At 38.9% G+C, this 19,363-nt stretch overlaps 8 protein-coding genes across 10 annotated transcripts; 6 read left to right on the forward strand and 2 right to left on the reverse strand.

Annotated features, from left to right (window-relative positions):
* Positions 1-422: 422 nt before the first annotated feature.
* On the forward strand, positions 423-2,237 carry LOC124344443 (pickpocket protein 28-like). The gene is made up of 7 exons (XM_046797985.1): positions 423-1,130; positions 1,196-1,316; positions 1,384-1,472; positions 1,542-1,704; positions 1,764-1,924; positions 1,983-2,110; positions 2,161-2,237. The coding sequence occupies exons 1-7, from the start codon at positions 964-966 to the stop codon at positions 2,235-2,237; spliced, it is 906 nt and encodes a 301-aa protein (XP_046653941.1). The 5' UTR covers positions 423-963.
* Positions 2,238-4,444: 2,207 nt separating this feature from the next.
* On the reverse strand, positions 4,445-6,055 carry LOC124344444 (serine/threonine-protein kinase/endoribonuclease ire-1-like). The gene is made up of 5 exons (XM_046797986.1): positions 5,820-6,055; positions 5,447-5,733; positions 5,004-5,187; positions 4,621-4,804; positions 4,445-4,543 (listed from the first exon to the last, which is right to left on the reverse strand). The coding sequence occupies exons 1-5, from the start codon at positions 6,053-6,055 to the stop codon at positions 4,445-4,447; spliced, it is 990 nt and encodes a 329-aa protein (XP_046653942.1).
* A 658-nt stretch (positions 6,056-6,713) lies between these two features.
* On the forward strand, positions 6,714-8,136 carry LOC124343733 (serine/threonine-protein kinase/endoribonuclease ire-1-like). Its single transcript, XM_046797190.1, has 4 exons — positions 6,714-7,065; positions 7,125-7,422; positions 7,485-7,695; positions 7,776-8,136. The coding sequence occupies exons 1-4, from the start codon at positions 6,815-6,817 to the stop codon at positions 7,931-7,933; spliced, it is 918 nt and encodes a 305-aa protein (XP_046653146.1). The 5' UTR covers positions 6,714-6,814; the 3' UTR covers positions 7,934-8,136.
* Positions 8,137-8,364: 228 nt separating this feature from the next.
* Positions 8,365-10,144, forward strand: LOC124343689 (serine/threonine-protein kinase/endoribonuclease IRE1-like). 2 transcript variants are annotated; one of them, XM_046797120.1, is made up of 6 exons: positions 8,365-8,428; positions 8,520-8,804; positions 8,862-9,304; positions 9,373-9,583; positions 9,673-9,835; positions 9,925-10,144. In XM_046797120.1, exons 2-6 carry the CDS (start codon positions 8,545-8,547, stop codon positions 10,027-10,029), a joined length of 1,182 nt encoding a protein of 393 aa, XP_046653076.1. In that variant the 5' UTR covers positions 8,365-8,428; positions 8,520-8,544; the 3' UTR covers positions 10,030-10,144. The 2 variants fall into 2 exon arrangements, with proteins under 2 accessions (XP_046653076.1, XP_046653075.1); XM_046797119.1 differs by having other exon boundaries at positions 8,385-8,804.
* On the reverse strand, positions 10,133-12,284 carry LOC124343650 (tyrosine-protein kinase Src42A-like). The gene is made up of 7 exons (XM_046797064.1): positions 12,066-12,284; positions 11,756-11,990; positions 11,564-11,685; positions 11,324-11,499; positions 11,075-11,246; positions 10,498-10,998; positions 10,133-10,427 (listed from the first exon to the last, which is right to left on the reverse strand). The coding sequence occupies exons 1-7, from the start codon at positions 12,166-12,168 to the stop codon at positions 10,216-10,218; spliced, it is 1,521 nt and encodes a 506-aa protein (XP_046653020.1). The 5' UTR covers positions 12,169-12,284; the 3' UTR covers positions 10,133-10,215.
* A 553-nt stretch (positions 12,285-12,837) lies between these two features.
* LOC124343808 lies at positions 12,838-13,576 on the forward strand. The gene is made up of 2 exons (XM_046797298.1): positions 12,838-12,949; positions 13,008-13,576. Exon 2 carries the CDS (start codon positions 13,043-13,045, stop codon positions 13,502-13,504), a length of 462 nt encoding a protein of 153 aa, XP_046653254.1. The 5' UTR covers positions 12,838-12,949; positions 13,008-13,042; the 3' UTR covers positions 13,505-13,576.
* A 203-nt stretch (positions 13,577-13,779) lies between these two features.
* On the forward strand, positions 13,780-14,923 carry LOC124344445 (serine/threonine-protein kinase/endoribonuclease IRE1-like). The gene is made up of 3 exons (XM_046797988.1): positions 13,780-13,791; positions 13,951-14,222; positions 14,282-14,923. Exons 1-3 carry the CDS (start codon positions 13,780-13,782, stop codon positions 14,775-14,777), a joined length of 780 nt encoding a protein of 259 aa, XP_046653944.1. The 3' UTR covers positions 14,778-14,923.
* A 725-nt stretch (positions 14,924-15,648) lies between these two features.
* On the forward strand, positions 15,649-19,294 carry LOC124343754 (serine/threonine-protein kinase/endoribonuclease IRE1-like). Of its 2 annotated transcripts, XR_006919303.1 has the most exons (7): positions 15,649-16,408; positions 16,476-16,954; positions 17,025-17,879; positions 17,993-18,452; positions 18,515-18,746; positions 18,845-19,021; positions 19,096-19,294. XR_006919303.1 is itself a non-coding variant. In XM_046797225.1 (6 exons), exons 1-3 carry the CDS (start codon positions 16,164-16,166, stop codon positions 17,126-17,128), a joined length of 828 nt encoding a protein of 275 aa, XP_046653181.1. In that variant the 5' UTR covers positions 15,658-16,163; the 3' UTR covers positions 17,129-18,452; positions 18,515-18,746; positions 18,845-19,021; positions 19,096-19,294. The 2 variants fall into 2 exon arrangements, 1 of the variants encoding a protein (XP_046653181.1); XM_046797225.1 differs by having other exon boundaries at positions 15,658-16,408; positions 17,025-18,452.
* The last annotated feature ends 69 nt before the right edge of the window (positions 19,295-19,363 follow it).

Consider the following 19,363-nt stretch of genomic DNA (forward strand, 5'->3'; position numbering starts at 1 on the left):
CACATACCCACTGCACATCCAACTATAATTGAAAAGCAAAATTGAGTTAATTCTAAATGAAAACAACTATCTCACAAAACAAGATTATAGCATCAGATTAATCCATTGATTCATCAAAAAGATCAGAGACTCTAGTTCGGTTAAAATGGATACATCATCATGCACAAGAAAACATCATTCAGCTTTTTACCATGTCTTTTCACTAATCAATTAAGTTAAGAAGTATTAAACATGTTACCATTTCCATACTCTATATTTCTCACAAGAAAAGTACTACTTTCCCTCAATGCTTCTTGCACGTGACTGTCAACATCGAAGATTAGACGTGCAGACGAAGACTTCCTTTAGTCCTTATTGAATCCCTAAACACCTATCAATTGAATCCCTAAACACCTATCACCACTCCTTGCGGCCACTGCCTACACTCAATTCAGATTTTTTCTAACCAATCAACAATCAATCAGATTACCGACATTACATTTGACTTTAGTAAATTTCAAGAATTATTTTACCGTGGCATCAGCTTGCCACGCAACGTTTCACCTAGGCAGCTAAGTGTTCAATAAAATATTCAATGATTTAACAATGCATTCTATAGTTGTTAGATATGCTATGCTATTACTAGATGTTGTCAGAAATGGCTCAATAAGGTTACACAGAACACGTCATGACAATGCAACTTGTATGACGATAGTGTTGGAAAGTTCTTCTCCCCGGCGCGTACCTCTGCGATCGATTTTAATTTCTCAGGTAAAATGATTGGGTGGGCTAAATCAATTGCTGTACAAAACAAATATCAGCTTTCCAAATGCATTAGCAGGAGGCATTTGGGTACGGCTCTATAATTTGATATTGTTCGATCTCCAAATATTATTTGTGGTTTCAACAGCAACTTCGGTATAGCAAATGTTGAAGAACGTTTCGGCTTAATTGAAAACCTGCAGTCAACCGAGTAGGTTTGCCATGACGGTGGAGGAAAGACCATGCTGGGTAGGGACAAAGAGGAAGATTAATCAGAAGATTAATAACGAGGGCTTTTCAGTGTTAAAATTGTCAAAAGAATTTGCCAGAAACACTTCGATTCATGGACTGAAATTCATAGCGCAAGACCACACTACATTGATGGAAAGGTAATTTTCAATTCATTTACACATTAAAATGGACAAAAAACTAAAAAGTGCGTTTACATTCATAGGATATTCTGGATAATTCTTTTTTTAGTTGGATTATTCTTTGCTTTATTCTTCGCTTGGAATTTATGGGATAAATGGGTACAATCTCCGGTCCTCATCACTATTCAAACGGTTAATTATCCCGTAAGCGTGCAGGAAATTTCACACTAAATGTATTTTTACAGCTCTACAAAATTTTGAATGTTTTCAGATCAAAAGCTATCCTTTTCCAGCTGTCACAATTTGCAGTGTGAACAAAGTTTCGACTCGGGCACTCGGAGAATGGATGGCTACAGAAGAGTAAAAATGACAATTTATTAACTTATCAATTTCCTGAGCTGCTTTTTAACGCCTGTTTGATTGATGCAGAGCGAAAGATTTCAAGGTGAATGAGATTCGTCGTATTTTGGAGATTATGTCAACCGGGTTGAATTGGGTCGAAAATGAGGGAGAATTCGCTGTTCTTGGTCCACTATTACTCAAGGCCAATATTAGCAGCAATGACAATAAGTACGAAAAGCTCATGAAAAAGGTGATAGAAATTCCATAAGTCATCTATACTTATAATCCTGATTAAGGTTTTGATGTTAGCTATCTCCAAATTGTTCCAAGACAATTGTCTTCTGTTCGTGGGAGGGCCTAGAAGAGGACTGCGCCGATCTATTTGTAACGCAGACGGCCGATGATGGCTGTTGTTGTTCATTCAACTCAGTGATCATCCAGCGCGATAGCGACACCTATTTAAAAAATCAGTCAGTTACACAGTTCACTTATTTCTATTGGTAAAATAATTTATGAGTTTTAAATTAGGCAGAACCGACTTAGGCACGCCCGAACTAGTGGGGTACAAGCAGGACTCACCGTTCTATTGGACGCCGAACTTGACGATTACAATGTCACTTCATCTTCTATAGATGGCTTTAAGGTATCCATCAAAGGCAATATAATTAGCGTATCTGTGTTGAAAATGTTATTTGCACTGTACCAGGTATCGATTCAAGACCCAATGGACTTTCCTCAGACCTCACGGAAAGGTTTCCTTGCGAGCCCGGGATTTCAAATTAATGCGGCTGTCACCGGTTACACCCAGAGAGCAGATGATAAGCTTAGGGTCATCGATCTTAAGAAAAGGTTATGCACCACCAGTCAAGAAATAACTCTAAAATATTTTAAAAACTACACCCGACCTTATTGCCAGCTCGATTGCTTGACACGGTTCTTTTTGGCCGAGTGCTTTTGCGTCCCTTATTACTTCCCAGGTAAATTCATCTTCTCGCTTTAAGCTATTTTGCTTATAAAACAATTAAATCGGTTGGCGATGCGCAGTTCCGACTCGGCTACCAGTCTGCAATGTCTCATCTTATCCCTGCCTGCAAAGGATATCTGGTTAAAAAATTTACATACAATGTAATTGAGTTAGTGGGTCTAATTTGATGAGTTTTAATTTGAAAAATTCATTGCAGAGGCCAAAAAAGAGATGGATTCAAATGTGTGTTACTGCCCTGACGTGTGCACTACCGTTTGGTATAAGAGCGAAATTTCTACCGGAACGTTTCCCAATTCTGTTTGGGAATATCCTCCTACCGTCATCGATCGGCCTGAATTTCGCAACATGAATCAAACTGATCTGAAAATTTACGCCAAGTATAGTCAATCATTTTAGAAAATATAATAAATAAATAGCTCTCAACTTATTCAGGAAAAATTTCGTCAAGTTAAATGTCTACTTTCAATGGGTTACTGGGTTGTGTTACATTATGAAGGAGCGGACGACATGGTCGGATTTCTTTGTGAGAGTATTTGGTTATTATACTATAAATAGAGAACATTCCTATTCACTTAATTTTTATATTCCTATCATTTATTATAGCGGCTACTGGTGGACTGCTGGGCTTGGGTTTCGGCTTCAGTATCCTCAGCGCAGCTGAAATATTTTATTTCTTTTTGGTTCGTTGGTGTTTTAGTTGGTACCAGTCTAAGAAACAGGAGCCGCCCCCATCACCGCCAGTCCCTAAACTAATTCACGTCCGGCCTTTTGCTACTTCAGCTCCGGCTTCAATCATTGGGGACAATTATATGATTTCCCAATCGCAGATGGATTCCGATCTGGCGGTAAAAGTAATCCATTTTGTGTTGTTAAAGATGGTTGCAATTTGGTAACATCTATTTCAATTTTAGTTTGTGGACTCAAAAATCAAAGCTAACATGGAGCAGAACCTTTCCCCGACCTGCAATTGCAATAATCCACTATTACGGCGTTGAACGCAGTTGTAAGGTGCAAAGCTACTAAAATCTGCAAATACTTGGCATTTTCAATCGTAGCCCTACAGTCTTTATTTATAACCGAATCGAATGCGTATTGCTGAAGCAACCTATTTTTTTCTGAAAGGGAATTCACCCCTGTATCACGTATCCCATACCTATAAAATATTATCGGATTATTTTTTACACTGCCAACAAAGTTGGTAACAATATAACACGCATTTCAAGAACCCCCCTCCCCACTAGCCTAGCCACCAGTTCAGCACCCCACCCAACTAAAAGAAATCAGGATACCGTGATTAACGAAGAAAACCGATCACAAGAGACGGAAGAAACCCAATTATTTCAGTAGTCAACTTCCTCCTCAGTAAAATGTCAAATATACTTCATATGTTTTAACTCAACTACATAAAATATCTATAGCTTTCTAGCAATAAAATTTAATCAAAAGTTACCTTTTCCTCATGAGCATGGGACGAGGCGTACAGCAAGAGATTAAATATCGGAGGGGAACACACATTTTCGCGGTTGCCATGTCAATAGATGAAAATTTGTTTTTTGACAATAAGCAAGTAGGAAATGCGTCAAATGATCAAGGCATTTTTAAAAGCAAGATTGCAAGTTGTCCGACACGTTATTATCAACTCGTCCGCAAAATTTCCAATCAATATAGAAGGTCAGTGCAATAAACCTTTTTAAATTACCTTATCGAATGCGTAATTACTGTATGTAGCAACTTATTTTTTGGTGTGTTAAGTTACAATCGCATGTTCTGAACATAGTAAATGTATTGACTACTTGACGTCACGTTAACATGATTAAAAAGAAAGAATACTAAAATAAAAACACAAGTTAAAAACTATATCATCAGGCAAGAGGCAGTTAAAGGTTAAAATTAAAACTTAATCAGTTAAAGTTAAAAAAAGAAAGTAGTAAATGCCAAACCAAATGTTTAGAAAGAACAGAAAACTCCACTGCAGAAAAAATTAATTTTTACCGAGTTTTAATTCCTACAACAAAATAACTTCTGTCTTGTCTAGCAAGGATAATATGGGTTCCTCGCCACTTTTGTCGAAGCCAGCTTTCTTGATTAAATATTCTTTCCCTTCCTTAAATAAAAGAGTTGATAAAAATTGTTTTTTTAATGCATTGATGATACACACCGAATAGAGAAAAAGAAACTTACTTGGAATTTCGAATAGAATTTCTTAAAAAGTTTGTACGAGCAAGCTCGTGCTTTAATATTTTTGCCGCTTCCATCTTCCAACATAACGAAAAAACATTTCTTTCCTTGTACAAGTTCATTTCCTTCATACCTTTCCTGGTAATAAGGTTTCGACTTTATGGTAACCCGAGCTTTGATAGCCCACCTATATTTAAAAGCGCATGTTAAATTCAATGCAGTCTTTTTCAGGATCATCCAAGTGAATGGCAAAGAATTATATAGAGACTTCAATTAATTACCTTGGTTTTTTCCTCTTTTGAAGAAAGAGGTCAGCAATCAAAATTGTATTTTCCGGTTTTTGGTTTGAAAGTTTTGTTTTTTTAATCTGTGGCCTCTTGACCAACGGGGGGGTGGTGGTTTGTGCTGATGACTGAGACTGAGACTCCACACGAGCGTCTTCCAAAGAATTTCCCAAAGTGACATAACCTCTCAAAATGTTGATTATTTCCGCCAATGAAATTCTGTCCACACTTTTGTGGGCAATCATTTTAATGATGATGATTTTAGCCAAATTTCTGTCAGGAAGAGCTGCAATAATCAAATGAAATATATTATAAGAAAAACGTCGTCGTCGTGATGGTTAAATGACGGAACGTGAATTTTTGTTTACCATTAGAATTAACTGGGTTGTCTCCTAAGATGTTGGTATTTATATCATCATTATTGTTTTTACCAAAAGGGTGGACCCCTCGTGTCAGAAAATAGAAAAAAACACAGCCGGTTGAAAATATGTCGCTTTGTTGAGAACCCCGTGGACGTCGACGAAGTATCTCGGGTGCCATCCAACGTTTGGTTCCGCGGAAGCCACTCAATGAGGCAGAGCCACGGCTATTGGTAGGTTTGCTCAATCCGAAATCAGCCCATTTCATCACAACGGGATTTGTTTTCGAAATGAGGATATTCCCTGGTTTAATATCACGATGAATTATATTCATCGAATGAATGTGCTCAAGTCCTGTGGCCAGCTGGAGAAGCACTTCAGCGTCAGAGGGCATGGGTGTGGCCGGTGTGGCTTTGTATTTTCCTTTACAAAATGCACTGAGGTCTGCAGCACACAGCTCAAATGCAAAATACCTACCAACATTTGTTAATGATACAGATATAATAATAAATATCAAATCCACATTGTTTATAAAACAAACTACATATATATAGCCTACCTGAAATTTTCGTCATCCCTGTGATGGTATAACTTGACCACATTTTCGTGATCGAATTTTTGTAAAGCAGTTTCTTCTCTTGAATCTTGTAATTTGAGCAGTTCAATGCGCTTTACAGCTACTTCTTGTCCATTATACTTTCCTTTAAAAACGAACCCAAAGCCACCTCTTCCAAGATTTTTTTTAATGTCGAAAAGAAAACTTTTGTCATTCGGAGTAACACACTTCAGCCCCATTTTCAACTAGATCCGGTTCAATCACTTGCACGAGTCTCCTTTATATAAAAAAATTGGCGCCAAGTTATTGCTAATCTTTTTCTGGGCGGAGCGATACACTACCGAGTTTCAGCAGTATCTATTCAATTCAATCAGCATTATACTAAAGGCACTGATATAAGGGATTCCGCTTGTGTTATCTTTAACCAGCCAGAAGGCTGTTATAGCAGAAGCTTATAATAAGCAGATCGAAAACACGTCAAATAATATAAATCCATTTTAAAAAAGATAATAGTATAGGTTGTCTGACACGGTGTTCCAACTCGTGAGCAAAAGTTTAACAGAGCGGTTGGTGCAATAAAAAGTTTTAATTGCGCCCAGTTTTTATCTTTCTTTGAAGTTTGAATTAGCGGGCAGATTAGGCAAGTTTCACATCTGGGTGTTGAAGGGCCGCATACGACAACCGTGGCGCAATATTCTCTTCAAAAATAACAATTGCACTCGAAATTTTATTGGGCAACCCACAAAATCTGAGATAAGGACAAAGTGTGGAGAGACGTGATCAACTGCTGTATTATACACTCTGACGGCAACCGGGACACCGCAACTAGGTCGAGTTTGAACCGCAGAGCAGCCGCCCGCTGAAATCGTATTTATAATATAAGAATGATACGGTATCAGCCTTTTATAATATAGACGGTGGCGTCGCTAGCAACTCTCTACACGGTCTTGATTTTAATATCCTATAGTTATTAGCTCACTCGTCTTTCACCACTAGTCATGGACAAAACCAAAATCGTCAGTGATAGTCTCAGCTATGACGACAATGAAATCCTCGGCAAAGGGACGGCCGGTTTCGTCTTTCGTGGCTCTTTTGGCCTGGACAAGAACCCCGTCGCTGTTAAACGCGTCCAGTTGGCCAGCCTGCGAAAAGACGAAGATTTCCAGAAGAGAGAAGAAGACGCTTTGGCCAGTCTAGACCATCCCAATGTCGTCAAACTCTTTCACGCCGAAGACGACTTAACTTTCAGGTAAATGATCTTGCATAATTTGTATACACAACAGAAATTAACATATTATTACGTAATAGGTATTATGTTCTGGAACTGTGTGCCGCATCCCTGGACCAGTGCTTTTTACCGGACAGAGACCTCAGGAAATACAAGGGGGCTCTACCTTCTGACCAGGAAGTCCTTTTACAAATGGCCAAAGGTCTGCAGTACATTCACTCGATGAACCTGGTCCATCGAGACATCAAACCGGAGAACATGATGATCTCCATCACTCAGCCTGTGCTTATCAAATTGGCCGACTTTGGTCTGTGCAAACCTGTGAATCAAAGAGGAACCTTCTCGATCAGTGGGATCAAAGGCACCCAATATTGGATGGTAAAACAAATTCAATTATCGTATGATTTTAGAGTTGATCATTTTTAAAATACTGTTGATAGGCGCCAGAAATTCTGGCATTGGAGGATCAACCTTATAGTAAAAACGATGTTGAGGGAGCCAACAAAGGTCGAGGTACAATGCGGAGTGACATATTCGCTTTGGGTTTGGTCTTTTTCACCTTTTTGACCAACGGATTGCACCTTTTCGGCTCCAAGAATTTAATTATTTCAAATGTGATGCGCGGCAAACCCAACCCGGCCAATCAGAGCAGTAAGTTTTTTTTTTTAATTATTTAAACAAATGCGCTAAATAATCAAACAATTTCACGACGATGACAATATGCAAATTAGGACTCGACCAGAATCATTTCGCCCGTGAAATTATCTCCAACATGACGAAATCCAAGCCAGAGGACAGGATTCCTTTAACTGAAGTCGTCAACATGTTACGACCTCAAGTTCATCAAAGTTCTCCGGCATTTCGAATCGAAGATTCAGAATCACTTTAACTTGATGATGCTAAGTGAAATAATGTCCATGTCATGTGCCATTCAGAATATAAACCGTAGAGTAGCCATACGAAGATCAAAGTTACCAAATGAACAAAAACGACAGCACATCACACACGCGCCCAAATTCAATTTTCAATCGTGTAAATTTCAATGATATGATACATTGTAGTTTACATCTTATTACAAAATTCCAATTCGTCCGTATCGTCATTGTTTTAAGTTTTAACGACCTTGATGTGACGAGAAATTGACCGCATTAAAATGTAAAACATATCAATAATTTAAGGGTTGAATATAGTCGCTGAGTCAAAACGGCGTAGTCGACATAGTTCGATAAGATAGTCCGTTATCTACAGATGATACATGCAGTCCGTTAAATGTAGCGTAGAGCCGCAGGTGATAGATAAAAGGCAGCTTGCTTTCGTGTTGAGGCAGCCACCGAGTTCCAACTTCCAAACCGGCCAGTTATTCGATTACTAATTGACAGTTCAGGTAATATAGTTGTTAGTGGAACAAATATTCCTAACGCTGGGCAAGTATATATTCAATCATATAGAGATTCATACTAATGGTAGGATCGTAGGATAATAATCGAACGTTAGGTTGAAATGAAATCGGAACCGGCTGAAGTGGAAATGGCGGCACGGCCGGAAGTGCATTGGTTCGTTGATGTTTCACCAAAAGGTGTGCTCGGTAGAAATGACACCGGTACTTCGTGGGTCTTTCGAGGAACTTACAACAACCAACAAGTTGCCATCAAACGAGTGGGAATCGATGAAGTAGAAGAGACGAAGGAGAACGTTTTGATCAGCCAACTTGAGCACACAAATGTCGTCAAACTGCTTCACGTGAAAGAAAACTTGTTCAAGTATTGTATTTCAAGTCTGTCAAATTATTGTTTAGTAGCATTAACTGTTTCGCTTAGGTTTTTCACACTGGAACTGTGCGCTGCTTCTCTTCAAGGATTTTTCGATCAAGACTACAATGGACCGATGCCGACAGACGTTGAAGTTCTCTGCCAATTGTCTAGTGGACTTGATTACATCCATTCCAAGGGGTTCATCTATCGTAAAGTCAAACCGGAGAACATGTTGATATCGTTGACGACCCCTGTCGTTATGAAATGGGCCGATTTTGGTCTCAACCAAATGTCCGATTCGTCAACTGAGAGTTCCAGCAGTGAATCTCTGTGCTGGATGTCACCGGAAGTTCTCGCCTGTGCAGACGGAATTTGCATGGATTCGAAAGAAAGCGATATTTTTTCAGCTGGATGCGTTTATTTTTATTATTTTACGCGTGCTCATCCGTTTGGGAAAAAATCAGTCGTCAAGAAGAACGTCATGGAGGGCAACCCCATCAGCGCTGAAAGTATAAAACTTAATTTTTTTAACGTCATATTGTTGATGTAATCATATTTTAATTGTAAATTGAAACAGGACTTGCAAATGATCACTTTGCTAAGACTGTCATTTCCAGAATGATTGCCAAAGAACCGGCACAAAGAATCACTTTGGCGGAAGTAATTGCTGGATTGCAACCGATTCCGCAGCAGCCAAGTCCACCAGTCGTGTCTCCACCCACTCCTCGGTACGTAACCGCTGACGACATTACTCCAATTTCGGCACTGGAACCGGGAGTGAATTCCGGGTAAGAGCAAGATTAAATTTAAGGTGATTGTAATAGTCTGAAAAACCAATTTATGTTTCCGTCTTGATTCCCATCTGTTAATTAATAAGGACGATTCGTGCCAGAGTTGTTTCAAAGTCAAAAATAGGAAATTGGAAAAAAAATGCTGGATTTGACATGAAGTTTTTTACTGTGCTTCTCCGAGATGACACTGGTGAAATTAAAGCCCAGGCTTTTTCAAAAAATTTCGAAAGGTTCTATAACCAATTTCAAGTAAGTACTAATTAAGCCAGATTTTCATCATTCAGTCGTCTTGTTTTTAATTGCGTTTGTTACTTACTGTTATATTATTATTAAAACAGGTTGGCAAAGAATATGCCATCAAGCGAGCAACATTAAAAGAAAACGCTTACGATAATACGAAAGAATTATCTTTGGGGAAGGCAACCACTGTACAAGATCTTTAAAGTAACAGCGTTAGATTTAATTTTCACTGAGGACTCAATTTTTAATGGTTTTGAAAAGATGTTAATTTTCAATGAACCGCATTGTAGTTTATACAGCTTATAATTACAAAATTCCAATTTATTAGAAACGTGTTCCATTACATCATCGATAACATATGTCAGACAGATTCGGGAAAAATAATTCGTTCAAAAGATTTCGTTCGTCTCCTTGTAATTGTGTCCATCGTTGAACAGCAAATCCTCGAACATGGATTTCAAAGCGTCGAAAGTCGGTCGTTTGATCGGATCGTAATCCCACGTTTTCAACATAATCAAATACCAAGACAGCGGGCATTTGTCCGGCATGGGCATCCTGTAATTCATCTCAATCTGCTGCATGACTTCGCTATTAGACATTCCTGGAAAAAAATCAAATAATTAATTGAATTACGTTAATTGATTATATAAGGTTATCTAAGACAGATATACCAGGGTAAGGAATTTGGCCGTAAGTAATCAGTTCACTGAGCAGAATGCCAAAGGACCAGACGTCCGATTTGATGGTGAATTTGCCGTAGTTGAGTGCTTCCGGCGCTGTCCATTTGAGTGGGAATTTGGCACCGGCCCGGGCCTCGTATTCCTCCTCGATGATGACCCGGGCCAGTCCGAAATCGGCGATTTTGACGATGGCGCCTTTCTGGCCGACCAGGACGTTGCGGGCGGCCAGATCGCGATGGATGTAGTTCTGCGACTCGAGGTAAGCCATGCCCGTCGCTATCTGGATGGCGTAGTCGTTGAGCTTCTCCAGTTTGGCGTGACGGCCTTTGTTGCCCCTGAGGTAGTCCAGCAAGCTCCCGTTCTTCATCAGCTCGGTGACGATGTAGATGGGCTCTTGGGTCGTGCAGACGGCGTACAAGCGGATCAATTTGTCGTGCTGGATTTGCTTCATCAGCTGGGCTTCGGCCAGGAAATCTTTGGGCGACATTGTTCCTGTAAAATGTTTAATTATTCATTTCTGTCCAGGTAAAAACTCAAAGTGATATAAGAATTAATTGTTTATGTATACCTGTTTTAAGGCTTTTGATGGCGACGGGCACCCTTCCGTTCCACAGGCCCTGATGAACTTGACCGAACTGACCCTGTCCTAAAAGACGTTCGAATTTGAGCGACGATCGTGAAATTTCCCAGTTGTCGTACGTGTCATAAGACAAGGTATACGTCAGAGGTGCTCCAATCGCCTTTAATTATACAGTACATTTAATAATTAAAATGAACTAATCATTTTAGATGAATTATTCCTTATTATGTATCATACCTTCTTACAACAAGGCTTGCTGAGAGGAGTAACGAGTCCTTCAGCGTTGCCGGAATAGTGTTCAATCAACAACTGTAGAGTCAAAAACGTCCGTCTTCGGGTGACGTAATAGACTGTCTCATCGTTAACGAGAGTTTGCTTGACGCGGTAGTGCCTCACTTCTTGATTGAATCGGACTGCAATTATGCAAATTGTTTCGGTTATAATGCTCATTTAACAAAAGATATTATTCTAAATTACTTGAAAGAGAATAATCGTTTAAAGCGCTTTCAGATTCACGAATGAGAAAGGAACCATCTTTGTTGACCGTTTGAAGCAACAATTTTTCGGCATCAATTCTTTGAATTTTTCCAAAATACCATCTGTTGAGAAAAATTTGTAGATGTTAAGTGCCATATTATAGTGAATAAGATATGATCTTTTTATAAATACGGTTCGGCTTCGACAGATTTCAATGGGGCTACGTAGTTGGACGGAATGTAGCCTTCCATTCCGGAGATTTTATTCCGGGCCCTCCACCAATCTGTATCGCTTTTTTCAAGGATTTCCAAAAGATCGTCGGTTTGAAAGGCCAGATCGCCATCGGTTCTGGTTTCATAGTCGTAGAGAGCTATGCAAATCAGCGCAGCCGGTTTCTTTTCAACTGGCTGAACATTAATATTGTAATCTATTATTGGAACAAAACAATAAGTCATCAATGTTATTTCACGTGATCAAAAATTTAATTTGAAACATTTCTTGCCATTTTGTGCAGCTGGAACAATTTTGTCAGATGGTGTGACGTGAGAATGGGGTGGACTATTCGGCTCCCAGCAGTTGCTGCCTCTGCTATTAGAATTCCCCATGTTATATTATTTTGCACTTTGAATTATATCCAAATCTATAAAGACATGACTGGTATTTGTCTCTCTCAAACGTCTAATAAAATAATGCTACTTCAAGTCAAATCAAATTGAGAAAACGTATCGCGCATTCACATACTCCCACTGAATTTCACATTCTATATAACCCTTTGCGGTTTTGTTTTCCCCAAGATGATAATGTCGTACGTTAATCTAATCATCACCGCCACATCCGCAATAATCCACATATACCAGCCAGCTTTTTTTTATATGACTTATTAACTCTAAACTAATAAATTTAAACTTTATACCAAAAAATTACGAAACCAATGAGAATGGAGTTAACAGGATGTTCACATTCACATCATAGTGAATTTAGGTGAATAGTGTCCTTATACGTATATACCGGATAGAATTTTGATGACATTCGTATTGACGTACATCCGATAAACCCGAAGGTTCATTGTTTTAACGACCTTGATGTGACGAGAAATTTAACACATTAAATAATAAACACATCAATAATTCAAGGGTTGAATATTGATGCCGAGTCAAACGCGCGTCACACAACTTGATAAGATGGTTCGTTATCTAAGGTGATGTTTAGTTTGTTAAATTTAGCGTAGGCGATACGCAGGTGAAAGATAAAAAGAGACTTGCGTTAGGCAACAACCGAAAGTTCCAACTTCCAAGTCAAACTATGCGGATACTGTCCAGTTGACTTATTGGCAGTTCAGATATACCTGGGCGATAGTTGGCGGTGAAACCTATTCCTATAACGAAAGGCAAGTATATTCAATTACAATAAATCTAATCATTTCAATAATGAATGAACTTTGAAGGATTCCGGAAGGCGGTGACAATTCAATTTAAAAATATGACAATAATTACTAAGAAGCCAACGAACCGTGTGGAAGATTGTGAAGAGCTGGATGACGTGGTCGGCGATTGCGAAATTTTCTTGTACACCAAACCGGCGGAATTCTCTTCCATCGGCAACTTCCTGTTGTCCATCACCAGGAACGAAGACAACATTTATTTCCAGAAATGGTTTCTCGTCGCTCGTTTCTCACGCGACGGTCGTGTTTACACCTTTGAAGCTGTGGAGAACAACTCCGGGCGCATGGAGGCAATCCGGACGACCGGAAGCGTTCCAGCCGACCCGAAGGAAAAACTGGCCATCGGCACAGTTCGCACCTCTCCGCAGAAATTGCTTTCCTTGGCCCAGAAGCATCCGTACAACGGGACCACCACACCCATACTAGCCACATTGAAAAAGTGCCAAGATTGGCTGAACGAATTCCTTCGAATGGTTTCGCCATCGCTAAATTTACCTTAATCTTTTTAAAAACGAATATACACAATTCTATGTAAAATGACGTCTTAATAAACAATTCTGAAAATTGAAACGTTCTTTGATGACTAAATACCCTTGGGAGATATACTTGGTCAAACGTTTGAAAGATGTCCAACTATTTCTTCTTCCTAGTAATATTCTCTGGATGCTCACTTGTTCAGACACAGTCCATCCTACGTTCAGGTTAGACGTACAGCTTTTTGATTCTCAGCCGATTGCTGTTTCACTTGAAAATTAAGTTGCCCCAATTGCTGAGTATGGACGTAAAGGTGAGATTTGTCTTTCATATTAATTGGGTTAAAATGTTAAGGGGATACAATATTGTCGTCAATTTGTTTGTTTAACAAATGCAGAACTAACATATGGTCGAGTGATAATATTTCGTACAGAGATAAGATTCATTTTAACGGTTATCTCTGATTTGTTAGGTTGAAATTAAATCGGAACCAGCCGAGGAGGTGGTAGTGGCGGCACAGCCGGAAGCGGATTGGTTCGTTGATGTTTCACCAAAAGGTGTGCTCGGTAGAAATGCCACCGGCACTTCGTGGGTCTTTCGCGGAACTTACAAAAACCAACAAGTCGCCATCAAACGAGTGGGAATCGACGAATTAAAGACGAAGGAAGAGGTTTTCATCATCAGCCAAGTTGAGCACAAAAATGTCGTCAAACTGCTTCACGTGGAAGAAAACAACTTGTTCAAGTATTGTATTTGAAGTGTATGGAATTTGTGGAATTAGTATTATTAACTGTTTCGCTTAGGTTTTTCATGTTGGAACTGTGCGCTGCTTCTCTACAAGGATTTTTCGATCAAGACTACACTGGCCATATGCCGACAGACGTTGAAGTTCTCTGCCAATTGTCCAGTGGACTTGATTACATCCATTCCAAGGGGTTCATCTATCGCAAAGTCAAGCCGGAGAACATGTTGATATCGTTGACGACCCCAGTCGTTATGAAATGGGCCGAATTTGGTCTCAACCAAATGTCCGATTCGTCAACTGAGAGTTCGAGCAGTGAATCTCTGTGCTGGATGTCACCGGAAGTTCTCTCCAGTGGAGACGGAACTAGCGCGGATTCGAAAGAAAGCGACATTTTTTCAGCTGGATGTGTTTATTTTTATTATTTTACGCGTGCTCATCCATTTGGGAAAAAATCGGTCGTCAAGAAGAACGTCATGGAGGGCAACCCCATCAGCGCTGAAAGTATAAAACTGAATTTCTTTAACGTCCTTATTGTTGATGTAATCATATTTTAATTGTAAATTGAAACAGGACTTGCAAATGATCACTTCGCTAAGACTGTCATTGCCGGAATGATTTCCAAGGATCCGGCACAAAGAATCACCTTGGCGGAAGTAATTGCTGGATTGAAGCCAAAGCCAATTCCGCCGGCAGTCGTGGTTCCACCCACTCCACGGTATGTAACCGCGGCGGACATTACTCCAATTTCGGGACTGGAAGAGGGAGTGAATTCCGGGTAAGGGCAAGATTCAATTTAAGTTGATTGTAATATTCTGAAAACAAATTTATGTTTCCGTATTTTCTCGGTTCCCATCTGTTAATTAAGGACGATTCGTGCCAGAGTTGTTTCACAGCCAATAGTCGATCGTTGGCAAAAAAATACTGGATTGAACATGAAGTTTTTCACTATGGATCTCCAGGATGACACTGGTACAATTAAAGCCAAGGCTTTTGCAGAAAATTTCCAAAGGTTTCATAAACTCTTTCAAGTAAGTTTAACTAATCATATTTAATCCAGATTTTCAGTCTCAGTTTTTAATTGTATCAACTCTTATATAATATTTACAGTTTGGCAGAGAATATGCCATCAAGAAAGCAACATTGAAGATAAACCCGTACGGAAGGAAAGAATTATCTTTGGTGAAGGCGACCACTGTACAACGTGTATAGTATTCCATTCGTGAATAACAAAATTATTGTGTTTTTTAACAAGTGTGAATTCAGAATAATTCCTCTAGTGAGTAGTGAGATTCTAGATTTAATTTTCACAGAGGAACTTAAGTTAAGGGATAGAATTGTACTTTTCATTATGAAAACCAGCTCTACTGGTCCTCACATTTATCTTATCTTTCTTGAAAGCTGTTGAAAGCAAATTTTGAAATTTGGCTTTTTATTAAATTGCGTACAAAGAATTGATTAGTAATCGATTATGAGAATTGATAGTGATAATCGATTTTTAAGTTGACGTGTAACTCCAACGCAAACATCGTCTGCTTTGTTGGTTTTGAGCATGTGTTTGTTGAAACGTTAGTGAATAACAACTGCTGATGATGAAAACCAAACTACTTAATTTTTAATTTACATTTTTCATTTGTTTTTAAATATCGTTCACTTTGTGCTTCCTGGGAACAGTTTTCACATGTTAAAAAACGCTGACAACAAAAGTCAAAAGAAACGTTTTCAAACCTGTTGCTCTCAAAGCAATTAAGAAAGATACCTGTGCCATATATGCTGCCAAACCGGTTATGAAAAACTGAGGCCGTTTATATAGGCCTATATTACCGTACCGTTTATATCAGTGGTGTTAGTAACGGAAAAACCGAGATAACGAACAAAGATTTTCGTATCTTTCGTGGGCGATTATTATTTCATTCAGTCAATCGTGGGACTGGAGAGTAGAAATGGGGGAAGAAATGGTGGTCCTCAACGATCAGAAAATCAGTTTCTGCCGAAAGGATATCATAGGTAGAGGTGGTAATGCAGTGGTTTTCCGTGGCAGTTTTTCAGGGCAAGATGTGGCTGTGAAGCGGATTCAACTGATTGACGCCAACTACGAATTAAATTCGAGAGAGTTGCTCAATTTGCGCCAACTCAAGCATGGCAATATTGTCGAGTTTATCCATGTCGAGGATAACGACGATTTCAGGTATAATAAACTTTTAAAGATAATAAATTAAAACCTTAATCATCTCACATTCCGTTAAATACATTAGATTTATTGTTTTCGAGCTCTGTTATGCAAATCTCCGCGAATACTGCAAACCTGTTTACACAGGTCAAGTGCTGTCCGATGAGTCAGATCAGTTAAAGGTCATGTTACAACTTACCCAAGCTCTCGAGTACATTCATTCAAAGGACATCATCCATCGTGACATCAAGCCAGAAAATATTTTGGTTTCCAACAAGGATTCTGTCAAGATGAAATGGGCTGATTTTGGACACAGCAAACTGACCAACGAGCGCGGCTCTACCTCAATGAGCGGGCGCCGTGGAACGAAAGCTTGGTTGGCAAAGGAGATCATTCCATTCTTTAACAGGGATGAATTAGGAGGGCGGTGTTCTAAAAACAGCGATATTTTTGCGGCTGGATGCGTGTTTTTCTACTTTTTAACCAGAGGAATCCATCCTTATGGTGAAGAAAATCGGTTAATCGAGCAAAATATTTTAAGTGAAAACATAGAAAATAAAAATGGTAAGTTATGACCAGCGTAACTTTTTTCTCTTCGTTTATTTTACTTAGATAAAATTTTGTTTATTTCCAGAATTGAACGACGGTCATGCTGCCAAAAAAACTGTCATTCAAATGATGGAAGACCGATTGGATTTGGCGAAAGTTATCGAATGTTTCAATGCATCTCTTTCCTAGATGAATTTTGACCGCTGAGGGTAATCATTGTGTTATCATCATTATTATCCCATAACATCCACCATCTATGAGTGCAAAATTAACTTCCCGGTGAGAGCAACCAAACCCCTTTAAAATGTCTTGAAGAAACAGTGTGGTAATTCTATCCTGGAATAACACATTTATTGTGTGTAACCTAAGGGTGAATCCAAAATACTAATACAGAGTACATAATTTCCTCCCTAATTAAAATTCTGCATTTAGTCTCCTCTGAGGAACGTATAGGAGGGATGGAACTGTCCTTGGGTTGGAATGAAAATAACAAGCTGACACCGTGGTCGTGCGTCCAGTCGCTTTTTTATAATAGCCTAACCTTATGGAAAGCAAGTCCGTAGCCTGTATCGCACCGTATCTATGATAACAATCTTACAAGTCCGATAAGAAATGTAAATAATTTCTGACAGAAAATCTTTGGCGCCATTTTCCTACAAAGAAGTTTCATATAAGCTTATGCCGTTCAGTTACCTGTTACATCAACTAAAATGTCGGCCGAACAAACGCTGATCAGTGCTAATTTTACTTATAACGACTCCAGTATCATAGGGGAAGGTGGATACGGTGTCGTTTTTCATGGTACTTATTTTGGCAGAAATGTTGCCGTAAAACGAATTCAACGATTCCAAGTAAATCCACGTGAGGAGGCCAATTTACATAAACTCGATCATGACAACGTGATACGGCTAGAACACTGCGAAGACAACAAGGATTTCAGGTTCAGTATTTTAAAACTTTTAGTACCAAGGAATGCAATTATAATGTATAAGTTGTAACCAAAATCTGAAAATTATTTTTTGAATATCTGAGGCTATATTTCATTGCTATTAGATTTCTCGTGTTTGAGCTATGTGCTACAGATCTTGACAGCTATTTGGAAGTAAAATACCGCTACCAGATAAGACTACCTCCTGACGAGGAAGTCCTCTTCAGCTCACCAAAGGTCTTCACTACATTCACACAATGGGGGTGATCCATCGTGATATCAAACCAGGGAATATTCTCATTTCAAAAACGAATCCTGTTCTGATGAAATGGGGTGATTTCGGATTCAACAAAGTTACGAATAACCGTGGCTCTACGTCAATGAGTGGCTTCCGTGGAACCCAATGTTGGATGGCACCCGAGATACTTCCTTTACGCCAAAACAAAAATGGCAGGGGTTCCAAGCAAAGTGATACATTTTCAGCCGGCTGTGTTTTCTTCTACTTCATGAAAAGAAAAGTTCATCCTTTTGGGAAACCAAAATCGGCGGAAGGAAACATCTCGCGCGGAAAAATAGTTAACGCTAGTATTAATAATTGAAAATTATTTAAAATTTTATTAAAACTAACCGTGTGCTTTGAATATAAGAACTCGTTGCTGATGTTCCCGTCTTCCAATTAGTGATAATTCCAATGATTGCCCATAAAAGTGAAGATCGCATTTCTTTATCGAAAGTTATGGAAATTTTGGAAGACCCTGATGTAATTAGTGAATTTCAGCAAAAGACAACAAAAAACGTATCAGAAGAAAGTCGGCTTGCTGAAATTCGCGGAAAAATGATTTCGATTGCAACTCTGCTGCAACAAAAAAATAAGACGGGGTAATAATAAGTATCTAATAAGTTTGCTATGAATATGATTTTGTCTATAAATGAAGAAATCAGTCTGTGTATTAAAGATAACTTTTTTTTAAATGTAGATGGGTTATCAAAGCAGAAGTTACTAACAAGACGCAATTGCAATCCATGGAGAGTGTTATAGAAGGAGTGCCAGGAATGAAATACTTTTCGTTGAGTTGAAAGACGAAAGTGAGGCAATGATTCGAGCAAGAGGCTGCAAAGCCGCAATTTGTAACAAATTCTATCCAAAATTTCAGGTAAAACGATTATCATAGCTCATTTAACACATTCTTTATTTGCACAAATTTTTTTTACCAAAATATTTATTCAGGTAGGAAAAGAATATGTAATCGTGAAATCGACATTGACCACATTGCGTACTGGTGAGCCTATCATATCTCTGCGAGCTGAAACGGAAATAGTTACAAATTGATCTGAAAATTGTAATGTCGGTCGACATTTGAAGTTTGTTTACTTCTGCAATTAGAGGACGAATAAACTTCACAGAACGACTGCGATCGTCATATTTTTTAAAAAAGTGTTTTTAAATTGAAAAACCCGCCCGCCTATATTATGCGCCATCTATGAGTGCACAATTA

This window comes from Daphnia pulicaria, chromosome 6 (genome assembly GCF_021234035.1).
Source record: "Daphnia pulicaria isolate SC F1-1A chromosome 6, SC_F0-13Bv2, whole genome shotgun sequence".
Lineage (NCBI taxonomy): Eukaryota > Metazoa > Arthropoda > Branchiopoda > Diplostraca > Daphniidae > Daphnia > Daphnia pulicaria.